Below are 20,298 nucleotides of genomic sequence, written 5' to 3'. Positions count from 1 at the left end.
TATTGAATATCTCACACGCATAGCCTATCGGGTCAAAATACCTTTTGGATACGGTTTCTTTGCTGTTTTTGTTAATATGCCCTTGATGATGTGAGTTATTTTTTTCTTCTATTATTTCGTTTAAATTAAGGTGAAAGTCAACATAAAAAAAAATACATGTCAATTCAATTAAACATGAAAGTATACTTTTTAAAGTAAGGAGCATATTTACAGTGTACAACTCCTATAGATACCACCTGCTGCAACACAGTACAACAGTTTGAAAAGGACAGTAAAAATAGGCTTGTGCATGAAGAAATTAGGTCTTTTCTTTGACAGGAGATACACATTCAAGTTTCAGTTTTAGGGTAAAAGTACCAATTATAGAGGATATAAATATATATTTGTTTTATCATTATTGCAGTTGCTGCAATTTTAATTTTTTTTTTTTTTTACTAGATTTTCATACCCTACTAATAATGCCCTCAGGAACAAGCACATTTTCTCCTATAAGATCAGATCATATGTAGAGATATTAAAGTTATTAAATACCCCGATTCCTCTAAAATCGTTTTTGTTCGATGGCTTTTGCTTTTTAAGGCCCTGCATGCACACAGGTGTTATGTTTTAGTTGTTATGATTAAACCTCAGGTTGAAATAGAGCTACAGTGGAAAATGATGCGACTCCATGAACTACAGGAATTATCAAGGTGTAAATTGTCCTTCCTTAACAGGTGCAATGTCGATCAAAGCGTAGTTTTGAACTGCCCGTTTGTACACAGACAGGCACAGCCCTGAGAAGATGTCTGATCAGGGAAAGTCATTTCAATGGGAGCGTGCCTATGTTCCCACATTTCTAAGAATTTTTTTTGTTTTTACTAAAAATTAGGCCCTATGTTCCCACATTTCTAAGAAAAGTGTTGTGTGTAAGATTTTGTTTCAAAATTAGGTCCTATGTTCCCACATTTCTAAGATTATTTTCCAAAATTAGGCCCTATGTTCCCACAGTTCCCTTTCATAAATTTGTATCAGATTGTATCCCCCTAACCCTAAACAATGTTGTGGGAGGATAGGGCTTACATTTAAGGGAAATGTAGGAACACAAGACCTAATTTTGAAAATGTCCTAGAAATGTGGGAACATAGGGCTGTGGGAACATAGGGCCTAATTTTAAGAAAAATCTTAGAAATGTGGGAACATAGGGCTGTGGACCATTGGGCTGTGGGAACATAGGGCTGACCCCATTTCAATCACCTGTGTGGGTATTCTGGGAGGTGTGCAGGGGCTTTCAAATCTGCACTTTAGCAATGATATCACTTATCAGCATTGGCAACCCTCTATAAACTATTAAAGCCAACCTTTTTTTTTTTTTTTTTTTTAAACACCTCATCTGACTAAAGACAGTCCTTTACGTTATACATTGTCTTTAGCAAAAATCGTCTCGGGATACACAGCATGAAGTTTTTACGGACAGGCCTACCATATTCATTTACATTAATCATTTTCAATTATGATTTTTTCAACCCAAAAATTTGACCAAACACATGCAATGTCAAAAAAAAATATTTTCCCTTTACAGAAGGAGGAAGCGGTTTATTTCTGTGCATAATTGCTGAGGACCCGAGCCTCTCCACAGTAGCACTGTGATATTTTGTAGAATACAAAATAGAAGACAAGCAGAGAATTAGACCGACATACATCAAAGGAAAACTAGATAAGCAAAGTACATCATTTTCACCTAAAGTGAAAGGGATTTGGTAAGATGCCAGAACATTGTATGTATTTGCTAATATATATATATATATATATATATGAAATCTAATAATGTTTTGCTTTTTGTCAACCCAACATTCAGTATTTCCAAAGTCCTTTGTACGTGACAGATACCTCTGACATGGAAGTACACTCTTAACAATGTCTTTGATTTGCAAAGAAAAACAAGCTATTTGTCATAAAAACAGGAGTTTGTTCTTGCAGACTTGATACAATATGACACAAATACCTCTGCCTGATAATGGATACAGTATCAACTTATTATTCCATGTGCAGAGAACAGCTGCTTCTTATAACTCTCCAGTGTTTATAGACCTGTTCAGATAAACGGCCAGGAGAGGGCGACAGAGGGACTTAAAAAGATCAGGTACCAAGAAATTTAAAACCAATGAACTGTTTCTGAGGAGTTATTTTAAGAGTTCTCTTAATCAAAAGCACTGAATAACTTATTCATATTTCTTTTCTTAAAGTAAACATTCACAGTTCACACTGTGTCATTTCCTCCTTGGTGCTCGTCCTGAGACATCTCCTCTTCCCCCTTGGTTTCAACATTGCCCTCCATGTGCCGGGCAGTGCAAGGCTCTGAAGGCTGCTGTTCCTCCTCCAAAGCCTCAAAGTTCTGGGCTTGTTGTGCTTCCTGCTCCTTCTCTGAATCGCCGCCGTCATCGGGGTCACTTGCTACCTCATCCTCTGGTTTTTCACAGTCCCTGTCCTTCTCTTCAGCTTCTTTCAGATTTTCCAACTGTCCATAATCGAAAACCTGGTCCGTGTCCCCATTTTCTTTCGGGCTGTACAGTTCACATGGGGACAGAGCATTCCCTGAGGCTCTCTCCTCTCCAGCTGACCTCCTGTGCTGTCTCGTGGGCGGGCGCCTTTTGAATGATAGCCGTGCACGAGTCTGTGTGGAAAAGATGAGTAAGAACCAGCAGGGAATTAAGAATATGTACATACATTTTAAATAATCAAGGCAACTTAGATATTTAAGACAGCTAAGAACCTATATTCAATATCAATTTATTTAGATCATCAAATTATTTTCTATTAACTATCCAAGTCTCAGCATATGCGTAAGAGCAATGCACAAAATGGTACCTAGGGACTCTACTGTAACTAGGCTAAGGGGATTACATCTTCAATCCCCCTTGCAGCAGTACTCATGCACTACAGGGGCATCTTGCGCCAGCTTATCCAAGGCCTGCTTAACCAGAAGATATGCAGAACACCCGCTGAGAGACACGTCAATGGGGACGGGGACCATGTGTCCGGCTGTGACGTCACGGCTCAGTCGGTGAATACGCTACACTTCAGGGGCCTTAACGTGACAGCAGCTCATGTTTGTCATTTAGTGACTCAGAACCTCACGTGTAAAAACCCACGCGAATATATAAAGCATAAGAGCACTAACTACTCAAAAATGCTTCCAAATAATCTGTGAGTAGAACACAATCTAACTGGAAGAACATGATCTAGGGTGCTCATCAACACGATATTCACAGTAACAGCACAAACCTGTCCATTATAAAGGAGAGGATACTGTACGTTTACCTTGTTGATGCTCGGCAGCGGGGTGCCTTCAGGAGGGCTGTCAAAGCTGATTGGGTCCTCCTCTTCACTGGACAGATGTGAGCGCCGCAGGGTGGGGCTCAGGGGGCTTTGTGGGCTCCCGGGTGTGGTCGGGGACAACAGTGCTGGCTGGAGCTTGGCCTCGGGACTCTTGGGTGAAGGCAGCAGAGCAGTGGGTGACAAGGCAAGATTGGCCTACAGGGCAAAGGAAGATCCTGTAGCCTGGATACTATAATCTCTTTAGTACATTGTGTTCTAATGAAACCTAATCAACAATGTCCTTAATTACTGGAATTAAAGGTATTTACACAGCAACATAAGAACATTCAACATAAGAGTCATTCTATTAGGAAATATAAGTGAAGGAAAGATTAAACAATGTCATGTTGCTTTATACATGGGTATATTCTTAAAACACTATGTGTATATATATATACATACATACATACATACATACATACATACACACACACACACACACACACATTACATTACATACACATACATATACACACACACAAAAAGTAGGTATTATTTCTCCTTTAAATGTGTAACTTAGTTTGAAAATATAAGCATTATAGGTGTGCACATCTCTCCTTCCTACTTTGAAAACTCACCCACTAGAAGGACGGCCTGACATTCCATTTTAAGTGTCACAAACAACACCTGTCATATTCAGTCTGAGAACTAAAGTACATCAAATCTCGAGTTAGTCCCCAAACCACTGTTCAAGTTTAGAGGAGAGTATCCTACCTCCACTGGGGAGAAGAGGAAGAGGGAGAATCGGCAGCCCTTTTGTCCCATGGCTGCCCACCGTGTGAATTGCTAACTAATGGAACGACAGTGGCGAGTTCAAGCCTCACTGGAGGCTGAATGGCCCTTGATCCCATTAAATCATTAATCTGAGCAGATTGTGGCATCAGGGACAAGCCCTTGCCCTTTTTCCCAGCATGCAAACAGCTCAGTTACCAATGTCAACTGAACAGTGGGTGGCAGTAATGCTTTACACATCTCAATCTCTGGATTATGCAAACTCCTGACTACTTCTGCCTGTATATTACATCCTATAATAACACATCATTAGTGAGATAAGCATTTGTTTTGTTTTCCCATTTCCTTCACAAAATATTCAAATTTATTTACCTGAAGTTTCTCAATGATGGAGGAGTTCTTCATCTTGATTTTAAAGGGATTTGGTGAGACAATAGTTTTCTGCTAGAGAACGCAGTCAGACCAGAATAAATGAAAAGACAACTTCACAAAATGTACACATTTTTGCACTGTTGTTGTGCTTTGTGTTACAATGTGCCATGCAAAGACATGTTAGTGTGGTTTGTTTGGTAGTCCCTTCTATGAAGAAAAACAGCAGTACTTTCCTAACACAACTTTCCCAATGTTTTAGGCAGAAGAAAAAAATAGATTCATAAAATAGATTAAATTATGGATTTGGCAACAGTACACTGCCTAGTGTGTTGAAACTGTGAGGTTGCAATGAAAATGTAGAGTAAACAAATCCAAATCTGTCTGGAGACTTCCTTTGTATATCAAGAAGACTGATTTATAGCACACGTATCAGTCAAGGAAGAACATTACTTACATCTGATTCTTCATTATCATCTTTTTGACTTTGCAACTTTAGGGAACACGGAGGTCTTCTTCGAAATGACAACTACAAAAAAGGGGAGATATTGTAAATAAAATCTGTAAGCACAAGCAGTCCATATATATTCACCCACTTTACATGTAAGTATGAAAACAAACTATGTACAGAATGTGGAGAGCTGTTTTTCTTGGCAGCTAGACACACTGGGTATATTATTGTATGGATACTGTAACAGTAACATATTAGATATAAATAAAGTACCTCGTTATTTGAGGTGGGCATTGGTAGAATGTGACCTTTGAACCTTCCAGCCAGCTCAGCCACAGATGGCTTGGATCCTGGAGAATCCTATTGGAAAAGAAAGACATTTAAACAAACAACTGAAAAATACTTCATGCTAACAACAGTCTTGACACAGTTTGTCACATTTTAAAATGATGTATTGCCTCCCATATGCTGAGTGTAAAGTGTAACACTTTCAAACAGAATGCTAGTTTAAATGTGAAGAAATATGCATAACATGCCTTTGCCCTGTTACAACAACAACAACTGAATGATGTTACTCAGGGCAGTAACTTGCTGACTAGAGAGCTAAAAAACCAATACATCTCACCATGCATGGCATGTTCAGAGAGCCATTTTGCACCTGAACAATGAGATGTTCTAAGATAAAGAACATGTTTCACTTCCCTCTTTGTAAACAAAGAAAATGCAGATGGGTTGAGAAACATAGCAGGAAGGTTGGGGGGGAAAAAAAACAAAACAAAGAAAACTTGGATTCAATGCTCACCCACTCATCTCTTCTCCTACTAAGGAGCATATTTTGCGGGCTTGGACACAGGAAGTGAGCCACTCTCTCCACAGCTGTTCAACATCACCCCGCAGCCTATGACAGGAGGGACCTGTACTTGCAGCCTCACACTGTTATCACTTCTTGGCCCCTTTACTTTTCTGTCTCTCCCTCTATTCCCAAGCTGATTGCTAAACTTCCCTCCTCTGCGCTGCCCTTTCATGACCACATATCTGTTTCCTACGTGATAAGTTTGCTGATGGCTGCAGCCTGAAATGTGCACAAAATGAAAACACTCTAGTATGACACTTGTTTTCCAGGTTCTAGTCATTGGACCGTGAACAGGTCGAAGACATTTGTTTACAACATGACGGCAGCCTGAGCTGTGCCAGCACTATGCAGATTTCTCATGCATCATGTCACCATTTAATGATTTGCATTGTACAGTCACTGCTTTTGGTGCTCCTCCCGTTCTCTTTCTGGCTTTGATGCTACAGCTCATTTCCATTCTACTTTTATTGACCACTAACAAGCTCATGCCTCTCCTTACAGCTGCCAATTGTGTCACATTTCCTGGGTGTGCACTCTCAGTTCCCCTCCAGCTCTGCAGTTTGAGCCGTAGCCCATGGAAACATCTTGGATCTCCCAAGCTTCGCAGATACACACATTCCACATTTTAATCACAAGCTTTATTTTCCTCCCCCCCCCCTCCCCTTGTTCTCAACATGACCTCACCACCTTGCTCCCTCCACCCAAACGTATTACAGCATCAGCTAGCCCTGCAGTGCCTCTGTTAATTCTTCTCTCTGCGCCTCCTCTGTCTTAATCCAACATCCCAACCCATTTCCTGAGTTCTCTTTTCTCAACCGTGATAAATAGTAATCACCAGGGACCACCCAGCATCCATACCATTATTTTGTAACCTCTTAATTGTTTAACGCTTTCCTGCCCTTCAAAAACAAAGCCTCCTTCGGAGCACAAACTCTAGTCACAGCAGTGCAGGCAAAGGAAGTGGCTTTGTTTGTTTGAATTGCTGCTCAAGCATGTTGGGTGAAGAATATCAAGGTTCCCGTTTTCATGAAACTTTAAATGATACACGGGAGAAATGTCTACCAGTCCCCTCGAACACACAATCAATAAATTCTTTATTCGTTCCCGTGAGTTACTTCTTTTCCTGACATATGGTTTAATATTATTTAAAAATGTATACGTTAGAAATGACCTCTGTAATTTTACTTGGTCATGTACAGCAAAGATGATATTTGGGCATTTTAGGCCTTTATTTATATAGGACAGCTGAAGACATGAAAGGGGAGATAGAGGGGGCATGACATGCAGCAAATGGCCGCATGGCAGAGTCGAACCTGCGGCCCGCTGCGTTGAGGAGTAAACTTCTATATATGGGTGCCTGCTCTACCAGGTGAGCTACCCAGGCGCCCAGCAAAGATGATATTTAGACCAGTTAGTTTATTCTTCATATTTTGATCATTTTAGAAATGATCAGTTACTTGCAAAAGGGACTTAAACACAACGTGAGAGCTATATGAAGATTTAAAAGGCGTCAGCAGCATTAACTATTCAACAACTTTCTAGTTTTAGAAGAAATCATTTCAGATCCATTAATATCCTTCCATGCATCCTTTCGAAGAGAGCCCTAATCTTTAATTAGCTTCTTCATGCAGAATGAAAATAACGTCACACTCAATGGAAATACCTCCCCGACTTAAAATACACTGACTATGCATACAGTATATAACGTGATAGAAGCAGTTGTATTCATATTTAACGTAAAAGAATTGTAGGAATGATTTACAGTATGAAAACTTCCACTGTTACTTCAGAACTAGTCTAGCATAGCAAGTGACATACCCAGATGACATAGTAAGCTTTTTTATCTGCTATAATTTAAACAAGAACCTTTTTACAAGAGGTATTGTCTTATGCAAAACATACAGTATAGGCAATGTATAAGGTATACTAATCTGAACCAATTAAATAAAAGTCTTTTAATTGAAAACATCGAGGCAAGCATCTTATTCTCTTATTCTCTATTAAACTGAAATGATTTCACTGAGATGACTAAAGAGACACATTAATTCAATAAGCCATACAAGGCCTTGGTTGGTTATCAGTATTGCACTTGTTTAACTCAGCTGGGACCCCAAGCTCTGTGGAAGAGTGGGAATCTTTGGTTCACTGCAGGAGAGAGCAGGGAAAACTATTTCTGGGGCTCTAGGCCTGGGAAAAAGCCCCAGAGCTGTGCAGGCAGCCTGGATCACAGCTCTGCTCTGTAACCCCTCAGCTCCTGAGAGAGAGTATCCCTGGATATGCTAAACCACATCTGAAACATACTAATCTAGCATACAGAGCAATTGAGCATGTCTAAACAAGGAAGAAGAAAAACCCTTCTTAAAAAGCAGTGCCCGAGCCATGTGATTCAAGTTCTCTAAAACTGGGCCTGTGTCGACACTAAAAATGAAACAAGCCATTTCTGAACTCTGACTTCCATGGAAACAGATGTTGCTTGCTTACAGTTACATATACAGTGCACACTAAAATGGGCCAAAACATTTGTATTCTTTAAATATGAAGAGCTTCTCCATTATTTAACAGCATGACAAAAAAGTCAATTTATGCTTGTAGAAAAGCTGGCATTCAAGGGAACAGTGGTAGCCTAGAGGATAGTAAAGTATTATAAATGAAAGAATTTGCTGGTTTGAATCCCCAGGCCAGGTGTAAAAATGCATTGTGGTTAATTCACAGATAATACATTTGCAGTGCAAGACACGGGACACTACCGTGTGTCGATGCCTATATAACAAATCTTTTCTTGGGTCGTTTTCCCTTTCCAGAAACTCAAGGAGCCTCTGTAGTTACCATGGACAGCCTGCCGCCCTGTGAACACTGTTTCCACTCGAGTGGAGTATACATTAATACTGTTGAGGTACATTTGCGCAATGCAGTGGAGCTGCATGTGGCTGACTTTGGTGTCCCTGTAGTTGGGGGGTCTATGTCTGTGTGTCAATCACTGCTCATGCACACACATTCATTCTCCCTTGTGGGAGGAGGGGGTTAGGAGACCGTTTTGGGCTTTAGTGGAAAGGGGGGGGAGGGACTGAGAAGTTGTCGATGTTCACATTTTTTGGCTAAGTCCTGGATCTTAGCAATCCTACCTACAGCACCTGTAACATAAACATAACACAAGGGAGACTAAGACAAGACATCTATTTAATATTTCTCATTGAATAAAGGTTGTTGTGGGCGGTGTTGCTAATCTAGAAGCAGGACTTCTTTATGTTAATATTAGGTTAGTACCTTGATTTGTCAGTTCTACTTGATAGTACAGTTTAAAGATGTAGAAAGCTGTTTTGAGTCAATGAGTATGTTAAAATGCACACCAATATTCCACTATTATTCTGAATGGCAATATTCTGAATTTGATACAGGTCATGTAAACAGCATATTCTGGTTGCATATTCAGAATAAGACCTTTTTCCGAATATAACATTTTCCGATTAAGACGTGGGATATTCCCGTATTACTCGGGTTTTAGAGGCATTCTCTGTATACATATACAGCGCATTCGGAATATGTGTCTCTTTGTGCATTGCTGTGGTTGCTGCACACAGACCAACCAGCCAACTGTTTGCAAGGCTGCAGACCTGATAAGAAGGAGAAACACAGCTACTTTTAAACATTATCAAAGACTTGGATATCAACAGGTTTTTGGCTATGCGCACACATCGCTACGCCGAACTTTTCAAGAAGCTGGTTGAAGGAATGAAAGAGGGACGCTGTGTTTGCACGCTCCAACACGTCCTCCTCCGCTGATAAACTTTGAAAAAAATCTTATTTTGCACGGCTTCATGTAAAAACGGGAATATTAGTGGAATATTCACTTTCATTAGCCATGTAAACAGATTAGTTGGAATATCGTCTTTTTTGGAATGAGAGCAAAAAACGGAATATTACGTGCATGTAAACCTAGTCATTGTTAAATAACGGTTGACCTTCAAAATGGCTGACAGTGCACATGGCCACTAGAGCTGGGTATCGCCAGTGGTTTCCTGAATCGATGTGATTCTGATCCACAAGGTCCCGATTCGATTACATTTCCGATTCGATATCAATTAGGTAAGGGACATTTCAATTAAACACCAATCTTGCTTGGCTATAAAACAGATTCTCAGAGAACGTATGCTGTAAACTGTACAAGGAAGAAGCAACCCTCAAAATATTTTAAATAATGAACCAGGTTAATGTTTACATTAAGATTTGACCCCCAAAAAGTTTGTTTAAAGTACTTCCAGCCATGGTGAAAAGGCACATATTAAAAGATCGACTTCTGGATTTTATGAATCAATATCAGATCACTCAAACTAAAATTGATTTTTATTGAAGAATCTATTATTTTAACCCAGCCATAATGGCCACACCTGAAAAGACTGTGGTTTTCAGTGTGAATGTGTTGCAGGAAAAGTCTGATGGAGACACGAGGTTTTCTGTATGACCGGCAGATGTGGAAAGATAACACAGAGACAAACAGATCACACAAAGTCTGTTACTGTCTGTTCCCGTTATTCATATTTCCAGAGGCAGGGGAGAATAAGCACATGATACAAGTCTAGTAAATCCTAACATATCTGCCTGATATAAACGGGGTGGTCAGAGAGACAACAGGCCATGTATTCTACCATGGAGCTGATAAAGATGATGTCTGGTTCAGGATCTTTAACCCTTCTCTAGGAACTCTCAATCCTCATAAGATCTCGCTGGTGCGCCCCACACATTGAAAATCTGGGAAAGTGAAGATAAATAAAAAACACCAAAGCACAGCTGTTGAGCTAGCAATTCTTCAAGGAGATCACCAAGGCTTCAGTTTGGGTCTGCAGACTTTGTTTTCACACGTCGGTGTGTTCTGCCATGGGGGAAACCACCACAGTGAGCAGCGCCCTTCTGCCTGCACTTGTTAAGTGGTACGAGAGCAGACAGCCACCTTCTTGCTCACTGGCTTTCCAGGAAAACATGATGTGGTTTTGGACGGACCTCATCTGAATATCTCATTTTTCCACTGCCCTCACTGGCACTTTGTTTGTGTGTTTTTACATGGGTTGTGTGTGTGTGTGTGTGTGTGTGTGTGTGTGTGTGTGTGTGTGTGTGTGTGTGTGTGTGAAGACTACAAAAGGCCCTCAATCAGAGGGATGAGGTAAATGAACACCCTCATCTACCAGACATTACTGCCCCTGCCTCAAAGGAAATGGGAGGTGCTGCAGACACAGACTTGTACTGTAGGGTGGGAAAGCAAATATGTCATGAAATAATATGCATCCAGAGAAAAGAAAAAAAAGGGAAATACATCCATATGATCTGAGAACAGAAAGCTGCCGATAAAGTTAAAATTCCAAAGAAAGACCACAAGACTGAAATGACTTTCTTAAATGTGGCAAATGCAACAACAAACGAGTCTAGACCCCAAGAGGCTTTTTTTTTTTTCCAGATATGCTATTTAACTACAATGATCAAATTATGAAGATAGAGACCAGAGGGCTATTTCACAATTCTTGTACTTTATATTACACCCATTGAGCAACAGCTACTCGTGGAAAGCTTATGAGGAAGTAACGCATATAATATGTAAAGAAGGAATAACACCCGCTATAATTACACAGTAAGAAAAAGTGTGGCAGACAATAGGAAATAGGAGAAGGCGGGGCAATGGAGAGTGAATGCTGAGTAAGAAAAGATAACACAAACTGTTAACAGCTCACAGCAGACAGTACGTCCTCCAAATGTTTGATCCTTAGCAAGAAAACCTTAATACAAGCATCTGTTGGGGATTCGACAGGGTGTTCTGGTATTCTCAACCACTCTGATCCAGCAATCACAAAGACAAAACCCACCGGGACAGTGGATCGGATAGTTGACGTGGAGGCTGAGTAGCACAGACATGGGATGACTTCATTCAGTGAAGCCCTGCACCTTCCCCGCTACAACGTAGCATCATTTCAGCTGATATACATCACCACCACAGGGTTTGACTTCCATTCATCCATGGCAGACTTTAAAAAATGCAAACTTTAGGATCAAATATTCTATAACACTGAAAGAGACCATTCTCCATAATGAGGAGTTGTTTTCTCATATCTTGTATACCTGGTCCTTCCAAAAGATGAATGGGTTTATAAAATGTTAAATTAGCAGTTTGAACCTGCCTTCTAAGCCTGAAAACCTAACCGAAAGTTCTCAATATTTCACAAAATGTTAAATGTGGGTTTGAAAGAATGGCCCATGCAATATACAAGCAGCTTCTAGCACTCGTTGTGTTTGCACTCCTTTCTGTCAAAGAAGGAAATAAAGAGCATGGCTAGATGCCAAATTTAGAGGAGGGTGGTTGAGGAGGTGCAGGCAGTATAGGTTAACTGAGTTATAAAGTCATGATGATATTGTTTTTTTGGAGTTTCCATTTCCTCTGTCTGGTTCACTGTTCTTAAAATCCTGTCTGCACGTATCTCACGTTTGTAGACTTTAAAATACTGACTAAATTCAACATGTTTGACAATCTGCAGATGTCTCAGACAGCTTCAAGCCTGACTCAGGCTGCCTCAGCCTACATGTATCTATCAGTGACATAACTTTCTTGAAAGCCAACAGCATGTGCGTTTTTCTTTCACAGAGTCCTCCTCACTATCTTGTCCGTAAAATAGTTCCCACCCAGGCTATCTCTCAGCGCCACACACTGCTTCAGACTGAAAATCAGAGGGGCAGGGTCTGACTGATAGGAGGACTCTGAGAAAAACACACTTCATGTATCGTGTGAGGGCCTGCAATGGACACCAACTATAACAATGTTTAAGAAAATAACAACCACTTGTCTGCAATAAAAAGCAGCTAAGGAATTATGAGGCTTTATAAACCATTTGATTGGTCCTAAAGGTGAACAAATTGTCCAACCAACCAAGCTTCCACACAACTACTTTGAAAGAGACATGAGGAGATGTAAATACAGGCAACAAACCAATATATTGACAACACAACCACTATATTTTAGAATGATATTTTACTGCAGGCGATATCACAGTTACTACAAACAATTTAAATGCTATAGTCAGCAAGTCTGAGCACACTGCAATCTCCAAAGACAGTGAGCCTGGTGAAAATGTTTCAGGTTGTACCGTATGTCATCGCCTTCAGGGTACACAGCGCTGCCGAACCAGATTAAAGTTATCAGTTTGACTTTTCATTGTGACCCATAAACCGTTTTCTTTATATTCAACGTCCACCAAAAAGAAAAAAACAGTGTGTAGCCTATCTTTCAGGCCTTAAAACATGTTTCTTTTTTTAAGATTATTTTTTGGCCATTTTTAGGCCTTTATTGACAGGACAGCTGAAGAAATGAAAGGGGAGAGAGAGGGGGGAATGACATGCAGCAAAGGGCCGCAGGTTGGAGTCAAACCCGTGCCCGCTGCGTCTAGGACGAAACCTCTATATATGGGTGCCCGCTCTACCAGCTGAGCTATCTGGGCGACACATGTTGAACGCATTTCCTACATTGTTAAAAATTTGCAAAGCTATATTTTGAATGTTTTGAAACCTGCATTGTTTACATCGACCACAGGTCGAGGTGATTTCGTCTGAGGTCAATAGCTCAATTAAATGTTTTTAACTTGGCTTAAACAACGGTTTTGGACATACGAGGTTTTCACCCGACAGCATGTTGCCAAACAGTGAAAAGAACTACTACTACTACTGTGAAATTCTTAATATTTTGCAGAAACTATGCACGTTCATCAGTTTGCATCCCTTTTCCAACTGATTTTGCAATTACCATATATTTTTGCCACTGCAAAGCGCTGGTTTCAGAAGACGACAGAGTTCCCATATGTTGACAGAAACAATATCAGAGAAAACTGATGTGGTTTGCAGGATGTTATGAAAAAAAAGCCACAACAGGAAGCATCAGCGGAAGCTGAGTTAATGTCACATGAGATTCTGGTGGTTTGTCCTATCAATCAATATGTGCTCTTCATCCAGCTCATCTTATCATGCCTCAGAAGTGCTTTAAAAAAAAAATCGCACGACTTTAATGAATTGTATACGCTCTAAAATGAGATGACATTTACACATTTCATACACATTCTGAACACAGATCCAACCATAACTGCACCGTGACTTATAACGGGCTAAAGTTTCGTAGGCTTTCCTTGATGCTGATGCTTTTACATTCCACTGAGCTTCACGGTCAGTTAGGTGTCTGTTTTACGTTAAGGCCAGAGTGAACCAGTCATACTGCTCTGAAACACACACAGCTCAATATACAGCCTCAGCAAACACCACAGACTGGATCTGTCACTTCATGTCCAGTTCGGATAAGCTCTGAACATACTAGCAGCAGATGTTTTTACCCTGTGTCATACTGTAATCACAAAAAGCTTCGAAGGACGCTACAGTACTGTTTTTATTTACCGTGAGTGACCCTGGACTATATACTGTTCTAGGTTACTTACTGCAGTGCAAGTAGTAGCTATAGTACAAGTAGTAGGGATAGAAGGATTGGTTCATAATAAATTGATAATAATGGTTAACATAATAGTGTAGAGCTGCAAATATTAATCCAGTTATTTAATCCATTCATTATTTGTCAACTATTAAAAAAGGTCCAATGTGTAGGAATTTCTCCCATCTAGCGTTGAGATCATAGATCGCAATCAACTCTCTCACGTATTACAGCTACGGTAGCCTTCACGCTTCAAAAAGCCGGTCTCTTGCTCTTTTCAATCTCCTTTTTCTTTTTCTGGGCGAAGAAGATGAAGACTCCTGGATTTTGAATACGTGTGGTCCTCCATGTTTCCTTCTTCCAGGGCCGGGAAGCTACAATACCCGTTAGCAACACCTGTGAGTTTATCATGTGACAGCGAAAACGTGAAAGGCGGAGCAGCATGTCCCGTATGTCCCTTACCGGCTAACGTATTTCAAGATGGCGCATGAATATGAACCAGTTCATGCGAATGCAAACGTAAAATTTCAAGGCAAAATGAATACTTGGAATTGATGGTGGTGGTAAATATTCATGAAAAAGGACAAGTTTGTGAACGGGCAACACAGATTTTGATAATGAACAACTAAACACGTCACACAGTGGACCTTTAAATGAATCGCCAACTATTTTGATAATTTTTTATTAATTTTTTATTAATTTTTTTTTTTAAATGAAAAAAAAAAGCTCCATAAATGTGAATATTTTCTAGTTTCTTCACACCTCTGTGACAGTAAACTGAATATCTTTGAGTTGTGAACAAAACAAGACATTTGAGGACGTCATCTTGGGCTTTGGGAAACACTGATCCACATTTTTCACAATTTTTTAATTATTCATTTTACAGACCAAAACAACTATTAACTAATTGACAGATTAATCCACCATTAAAATAATCGTTAGTTGCAGCCCTATAATAGTGGGACACTATTTAAATGACATACGGTTGTAAAGCAAAATGGAAAAAAAACCTGACTCATTAGCAAATGTCTGGCTGGTACAGACTGAGTCTCTCTGTTATTGGTCTCTTAACTTTACTATGGATTACATAATAAATGTGCACACCATATGGTTGGCAAGGCAATCCAAAATACTCACTCCTCTAGCTGTGGTGTTGTTTTTCCATCAAAGGAAAACCACCACTCCCCTACTCCACAAACCAACACACAGGCAGTACAAATCCTCAGGTGCATGCACACACGTCGTACACACAAACACACGCAAATGCACAAAAATTCCAATTTGTCATTTCACTAGCTTGCAAAACAGGAAACACAAAATTCAAGAATTTCCATGCAGCAATCTCCTCGTAAGGCTTGCTTGCTGCAGTTGTAAATCAATGTTTGCGTACATGAACAGCTTTTAATAACAGAACCTATTAAACTAATAAGTGATGTCATCTAGGCCTGTCGCGATAGTCAATAAATCAATCGTACGATAAAAAAATGAGAAAACGCTAGTTGTTGGAGCAGGGTTTTCCGCAGCACTTAAGTGCTGCAGTTAAGGCGTCGTCAAAAAAAAAAAAATTATATTATTATAATATATATATATATATAGTATGAGCGATATCCTCGTCCTGTTTTCTCCCTTTCATTCCAAAGCACACAGTTGACAACCTGCAGGTGGAGGCGGTGGAGGCAGGCTCAGACAAACACGCCGCTGTGGACTTGTCAGTCTCGCAAGCGGTTTCAGGAAAGTGGCTGCATGTGTCCGACAATGCGCAGAACATTAACCGGTACAAGCCTACAGCTGTCCGTGGACACGGAAAATGTGTCAGAGGCTCCCAAACGGTGAACTGAGACTCCGTTACCTGCTTGTCGGTCAACGGTTAATGATCGGTTATTTAATTTCATTGTGCTTTCTTTTGGAAGGCTGGCTGCCAAAAATCACCACTTACTAGCTAATTAATTAGCCTGAGGTAAACGATAGCTATCAGTAAACAGAAGTGACGTGGTGGCTGGCATCTGGTGTGTGCACCAGTTTTTGTGTGGGTGTGGGTGTGGGTGTGGGTGTGGGTGTGTGTGTGGGTGGGTGGGTGTGGGTGTGGGTGTCTGCCTGCCCCCGCGAAGCTCCGACCTGCAGACAGCAGAGGAGCAGAAGAAAGTAGCTGCACCTTCGCCAAAATGAAGACTGAAAAACAGAACTATTTTGATACAAACATTTATTCGCCATGTGGCAGATAGCCACATAGATATAGATAGATATAATTTATTAATTATATATTACTTAAATTTAATATTTAGTGTTTAATAAATAATTGTTAAATGTAGTACAGAGTCTGTAGTCTATCGCACAAACACTTGACGAATGCTGCAAACATTTGACAGCCAGTAGGAATTGCCTGGGAGAACATATACGTGTCACAAACGGCAATTCCACAGCTGTACAACAGCGTGAAAGACGACATACTAAAAAGAATATCAAAGACATATTGTGGATATTTAAAATGTCTTCCAGTTCCAGTGTTAAATATTATATAAAGTTTATTGATCTTTGAAAAGGTGTACCTGCATTATTATGCCATCATCATTAGATGAAAATGGTCTCGGAACGACAATATTATCGTTTATCGCAATAATTTCTGGGACAATTTATCGTCCAGCAAAATTTGTTATCGTGACAGGCCTAATGTCATCAAAGCGTAAAGCCGAAGCAGCTTAAATAACGGCGAGCGCGAGACTGACTTTACAGGCTAGTTTAACGCTTGTTTACAGGTGCTTTAGGCAAAACGCAGCAAGCAAAAATCCCATCCGATCAAACTCAAACCAAGGCTGCAGCAGACCAAAGCCTCCCATTCCCAACGGCTAACATCTGGGAGAACTGAAGAAGTGGCACGTAAGCATTCAGTTTAAATGTACATTGCAGAGCAGCTCATTGTCATCATCCGTTCAATGACTTGCTAGGCCATTAGCTTCTAGTTAGAAACTGAGCTTGTGAGATCTGGGCTGGGTTTGTGAGAAAAAGCCGGAGTCACAAACAATAATAGTTGGAATCGGCATTCTCCACCTCAGTGTTCAGCTTGCTTGTACAGGTTCAACCTTATCAGATTGTTGTTGTTGTTTTGTTTTTTTACCTAAGAAAGCCCCCTCTCCCTCATCTTTTTTTAAATCATTCTTTCATCTTTTCCAGATTTGGGTGCAGTCCAAATTCTTTACTCTCAACTTTGGCAACAGGGGAAGAGAAATAAGGTCATAAATCCAAGCTGATCTGGTCTAAAGCCTATATCTGTGTCCTAACGTTGAGTGGTTTAAGTACGTGAGAGTAGTTCTGTGGCACATTACTAATGTGCTCCCTCACGTGCTGTGGCGGAAGAAATGGGCGTTTCTCTTCCCATTTGCCACATGACATTAAATACTTGAAAAAGATGTTAAAAGTTAGGAGGGAACATCTTGTTTTGGAGGGAGGAGGCCACAAACCTACAAGCAAACTCTGGGGGAAAAACAGATGTGGACAGGCGTCTTATACCATAAAGAAGCACACTCTCTTCTTTTTTAGCTGCAAGTGGGTAAAGGCAGTTTGGCCTTTGAGAGGAGAAAGCATGGCTTGTCAGCTGAGGGTACGATGGGTGGGACATGGAGGATGTTCAGACTTACAAGCAAAATGCAGACTGACAGCGAAGACTAAATCAACTGATGACATTTACTTCACACTTGTATTACAGCGCACAAACACGGGCTCGTGACAGATGTTCTGTCAGCTCCATTTCCCTCCACTAACACTGTGGTTACTTGTTATCAAGTCCTTACCACAAACCTACTTTTAAACCATATCAGCCTAAAGCTCAGACATACTGAGCCAAACAGCCTATATGAGGGGTGTGTGTGTGTGTGTGTGTGTGTGTGTGTGTGTGTGTGTGTGTGTGTGTAACAGAACAACTACACCCTCAGGAAAGAGAAGTCCAGTCATCTTTTTAGAAAGTCTAAAATTCCGTCATAAAGACAACATGCAACTAGTCTATAACATTCACGCAAAATATAATAGACAGTCAACAACTATAACAGATCATAGCAAAATCTCAAAATTGTTTGTCATAAGTAAAAAAAAATATAGTATTATATAAGGTATCAAAGTTAAGAGGTAAACGCTGTAAAGATCAGGGACTTTAAGGAGTAGTCAACACAACTACACGTGCATTTCATCTGTTAAACGTTTGCACAGACAGGACCTAGTCCTTCCAGAAATATCACAGTAGTAACACAGACCACACAGTTACTCACTGAGCTCCAATGATGTAATGTTTCAATTTCAACCACACATGGCTGCACAAATCCACACTCAATGTTAAAAACATCTGTTCAAGTTGCCTTAAAGTACAGGCTACAGCAGAAAAGTAGCCTCAGAGTCCCAGAGTTGTTACCTCCATCCTGGGGAATGTGCCAGAGATCGTCCCCTCCTGCTTGTTTTCTGTTTGTCGGCCTCTTGGAGCAAACTGCCTGCTAGTTGTGAAGAGACTGAGGAGCGCAGCGGGGACAGACACAACTCTGTGTTTATATCTGGAGCCAAATGAGCTCATGGACGAGCAGGAGGAGTGGACAACTTTTACGCGCATTTGACTCAGTAGGCACTGTCAAGTCAGTCAGGTTAAAAAATACTACTTCTGCTACAGACTTTCAAAATAAAAAATAAAAACTGGAACGTTGCACTTGCACTGCTAGTTACTATGTTTACATTATTCTCTTATATTGTCCATATTTAATGCTGGTCTCTAGACTTTATCCTTGCACTATTGGACCTATTTGCACTACCACCATGACACACACTCTCATACTGAATCACAGGGTCAGTTCCTGCCCTGTCACTGCTCATGCTTATACATCCCTTAGTACAGTCATGTGGATTTTTTATTTTTCATTTTATTTTATTTAGTATTTTTTCTTTTATTGTCCATGCTATTCACGTGGATTTGCTTTTTTATCATCCTGTTTATGATGTATGTGTATGTTGTGTGTGATGTCTTTAAGCTACTGGGTATCTATCTATCTATCTATCTATCTATCTATCTATCTATTAAACCTCTGGGGCCTACATAGTTTTTATTTATTTATTCTGTAAGTTGGGAAGTTTGGCAGATAGAAACTGGAATTAGAAATTAGATAGCATTTTAACATATATAAATATATATATGGAGCTTTAACACTCAATGCACAGCAGAAATCATAATTGCATGAAAAATGGGGCGAAAACTTTGTTTGTCTCACTAAACTTTTCAGTCAATTTAGCAATCAATGAGCTATGCTGCAGGTCTGCTATCTATGAGCCAAAACTTTCATGCACAGATGTTTTACTCCTGGCCACAACCAAATTAATTAAGTCCCATGTATTTTGCCTTTGTCAGCAAACTGCTGCTGTGACATCGTTGATTAAAATGTGTCCATATGAGCAACACTTGTAGTGTATGTAGTGTGCAGTGTAGCACCAGATTTCAGCCCAATGTAACTTTTAGATAACAGACAAACTTTTCTATTTACCGTTTCAAACCTTAAATGTACTTTCACCTGGAAAGTACATTTAGGGAAAGTACATATATGAAATCTATTGTATAGCTAGAATTTCCCTCCATGCTTACAAATATTTATACTTTTATTTTGAAGGCAGTATTTTTGTAACTGGCTGTCTGTCTTGACTCAGCTGTGTGAGGTGTGGCATCCCCAACCACAGCAGTGTGTGTAGAATTGTGCTGTGCATAGAAACCTACAGTATGGGGGTTGAGTTTAGCTATTTAGCTGGTATTTCACAGTATGTTCACCCTGATAAAAAAAAAAAAAAACCATCTATTTAATATTCCTTTAGGCACTTGTGTGTGGTTTATATGACTTATATTTTTCATATTCTATGATGTCATTAAAACCTCCCTACAATTCCCGCAGGGTCTCTAAAACTTCATTTGACTGACTTAGAAAAATTAGACCAACTTAAAAACACAACATCCTCAATATCTACAATCAAACACATGAGTTCAAAGGTCAGACATTCAGCCCTGACAATAGTTAAACGCAAATTATTCCTGTCAAGTCTAATTTAATGTAATGAAAGAAATATGAGGATAAAGGAGTTTTA

General features: G+C 40.0%; 1 protein-coding gene across 4 annotated transcripts; it reads right to left on the bottom strand.

Moving 5' to 3' along the window:
- Positions 1 to 1,531: 1,531 nt before the first annotated feature.
- On the bottom strand, positions 1,532 to 18,805 carry LOC144515173 (capZ-interacting protein). Of its 4 annotated transcripts, none has more exons than XM_078245773.1 (6): positions 18,599 to 18,805; positions 5,180 to 5,266; positions 4,913 to 4,984; positions 4,459 to 4,530; positions 3,298 to 3,510; positions 1,532 to 2,650 (listed from the first exon to the last, which is right to left on the bottom strand). In XM_078245773.1, exons 1-6 carry the CDS (start codon positions 18,788 to 18,790, stop codon positions 2,237 to 2,239), a joined length of 1,050 nt encoding a protein of 349 aa, XP_078101899.1. In that variant the 5' UTR covers positions 18,791 to 18,805; the 3' UTR covers positions 1,532 to 2,236. The 4 variants fall into 4 exon arrangements, with proteins under 4 accessions (XP_078101899.1, XP_078101902.1, XP_078101901.1 ...); XM_078245776.1 differs by having other exon boundaries at positions 3,298 to 3,465; XM_078245775.1 differs by having other exon boundaries at positions 4,459 to 4,527.
- Positions 18,806 to 20,298: the final 1,493 nt, after the last annotated feature.

The sequence above is a fragment of the Sander vitreus genome, chromosome 3 (assembly GCF_031162955.1).
Source record: "Sander vitreus isolate 19-12246 chromosome 3, sanVit1, whole genome shotgun sequence".
Taxonomy (NCBI): domain Eukaryota; kingdom Metazoa; phylum Chordata; class Actinopteri; order Perciformes; family Percidae; genus Sander; species Sander vitreus.
This window is presented reverse-complemented; position numbering and strand designations above follow the sequence as displayed.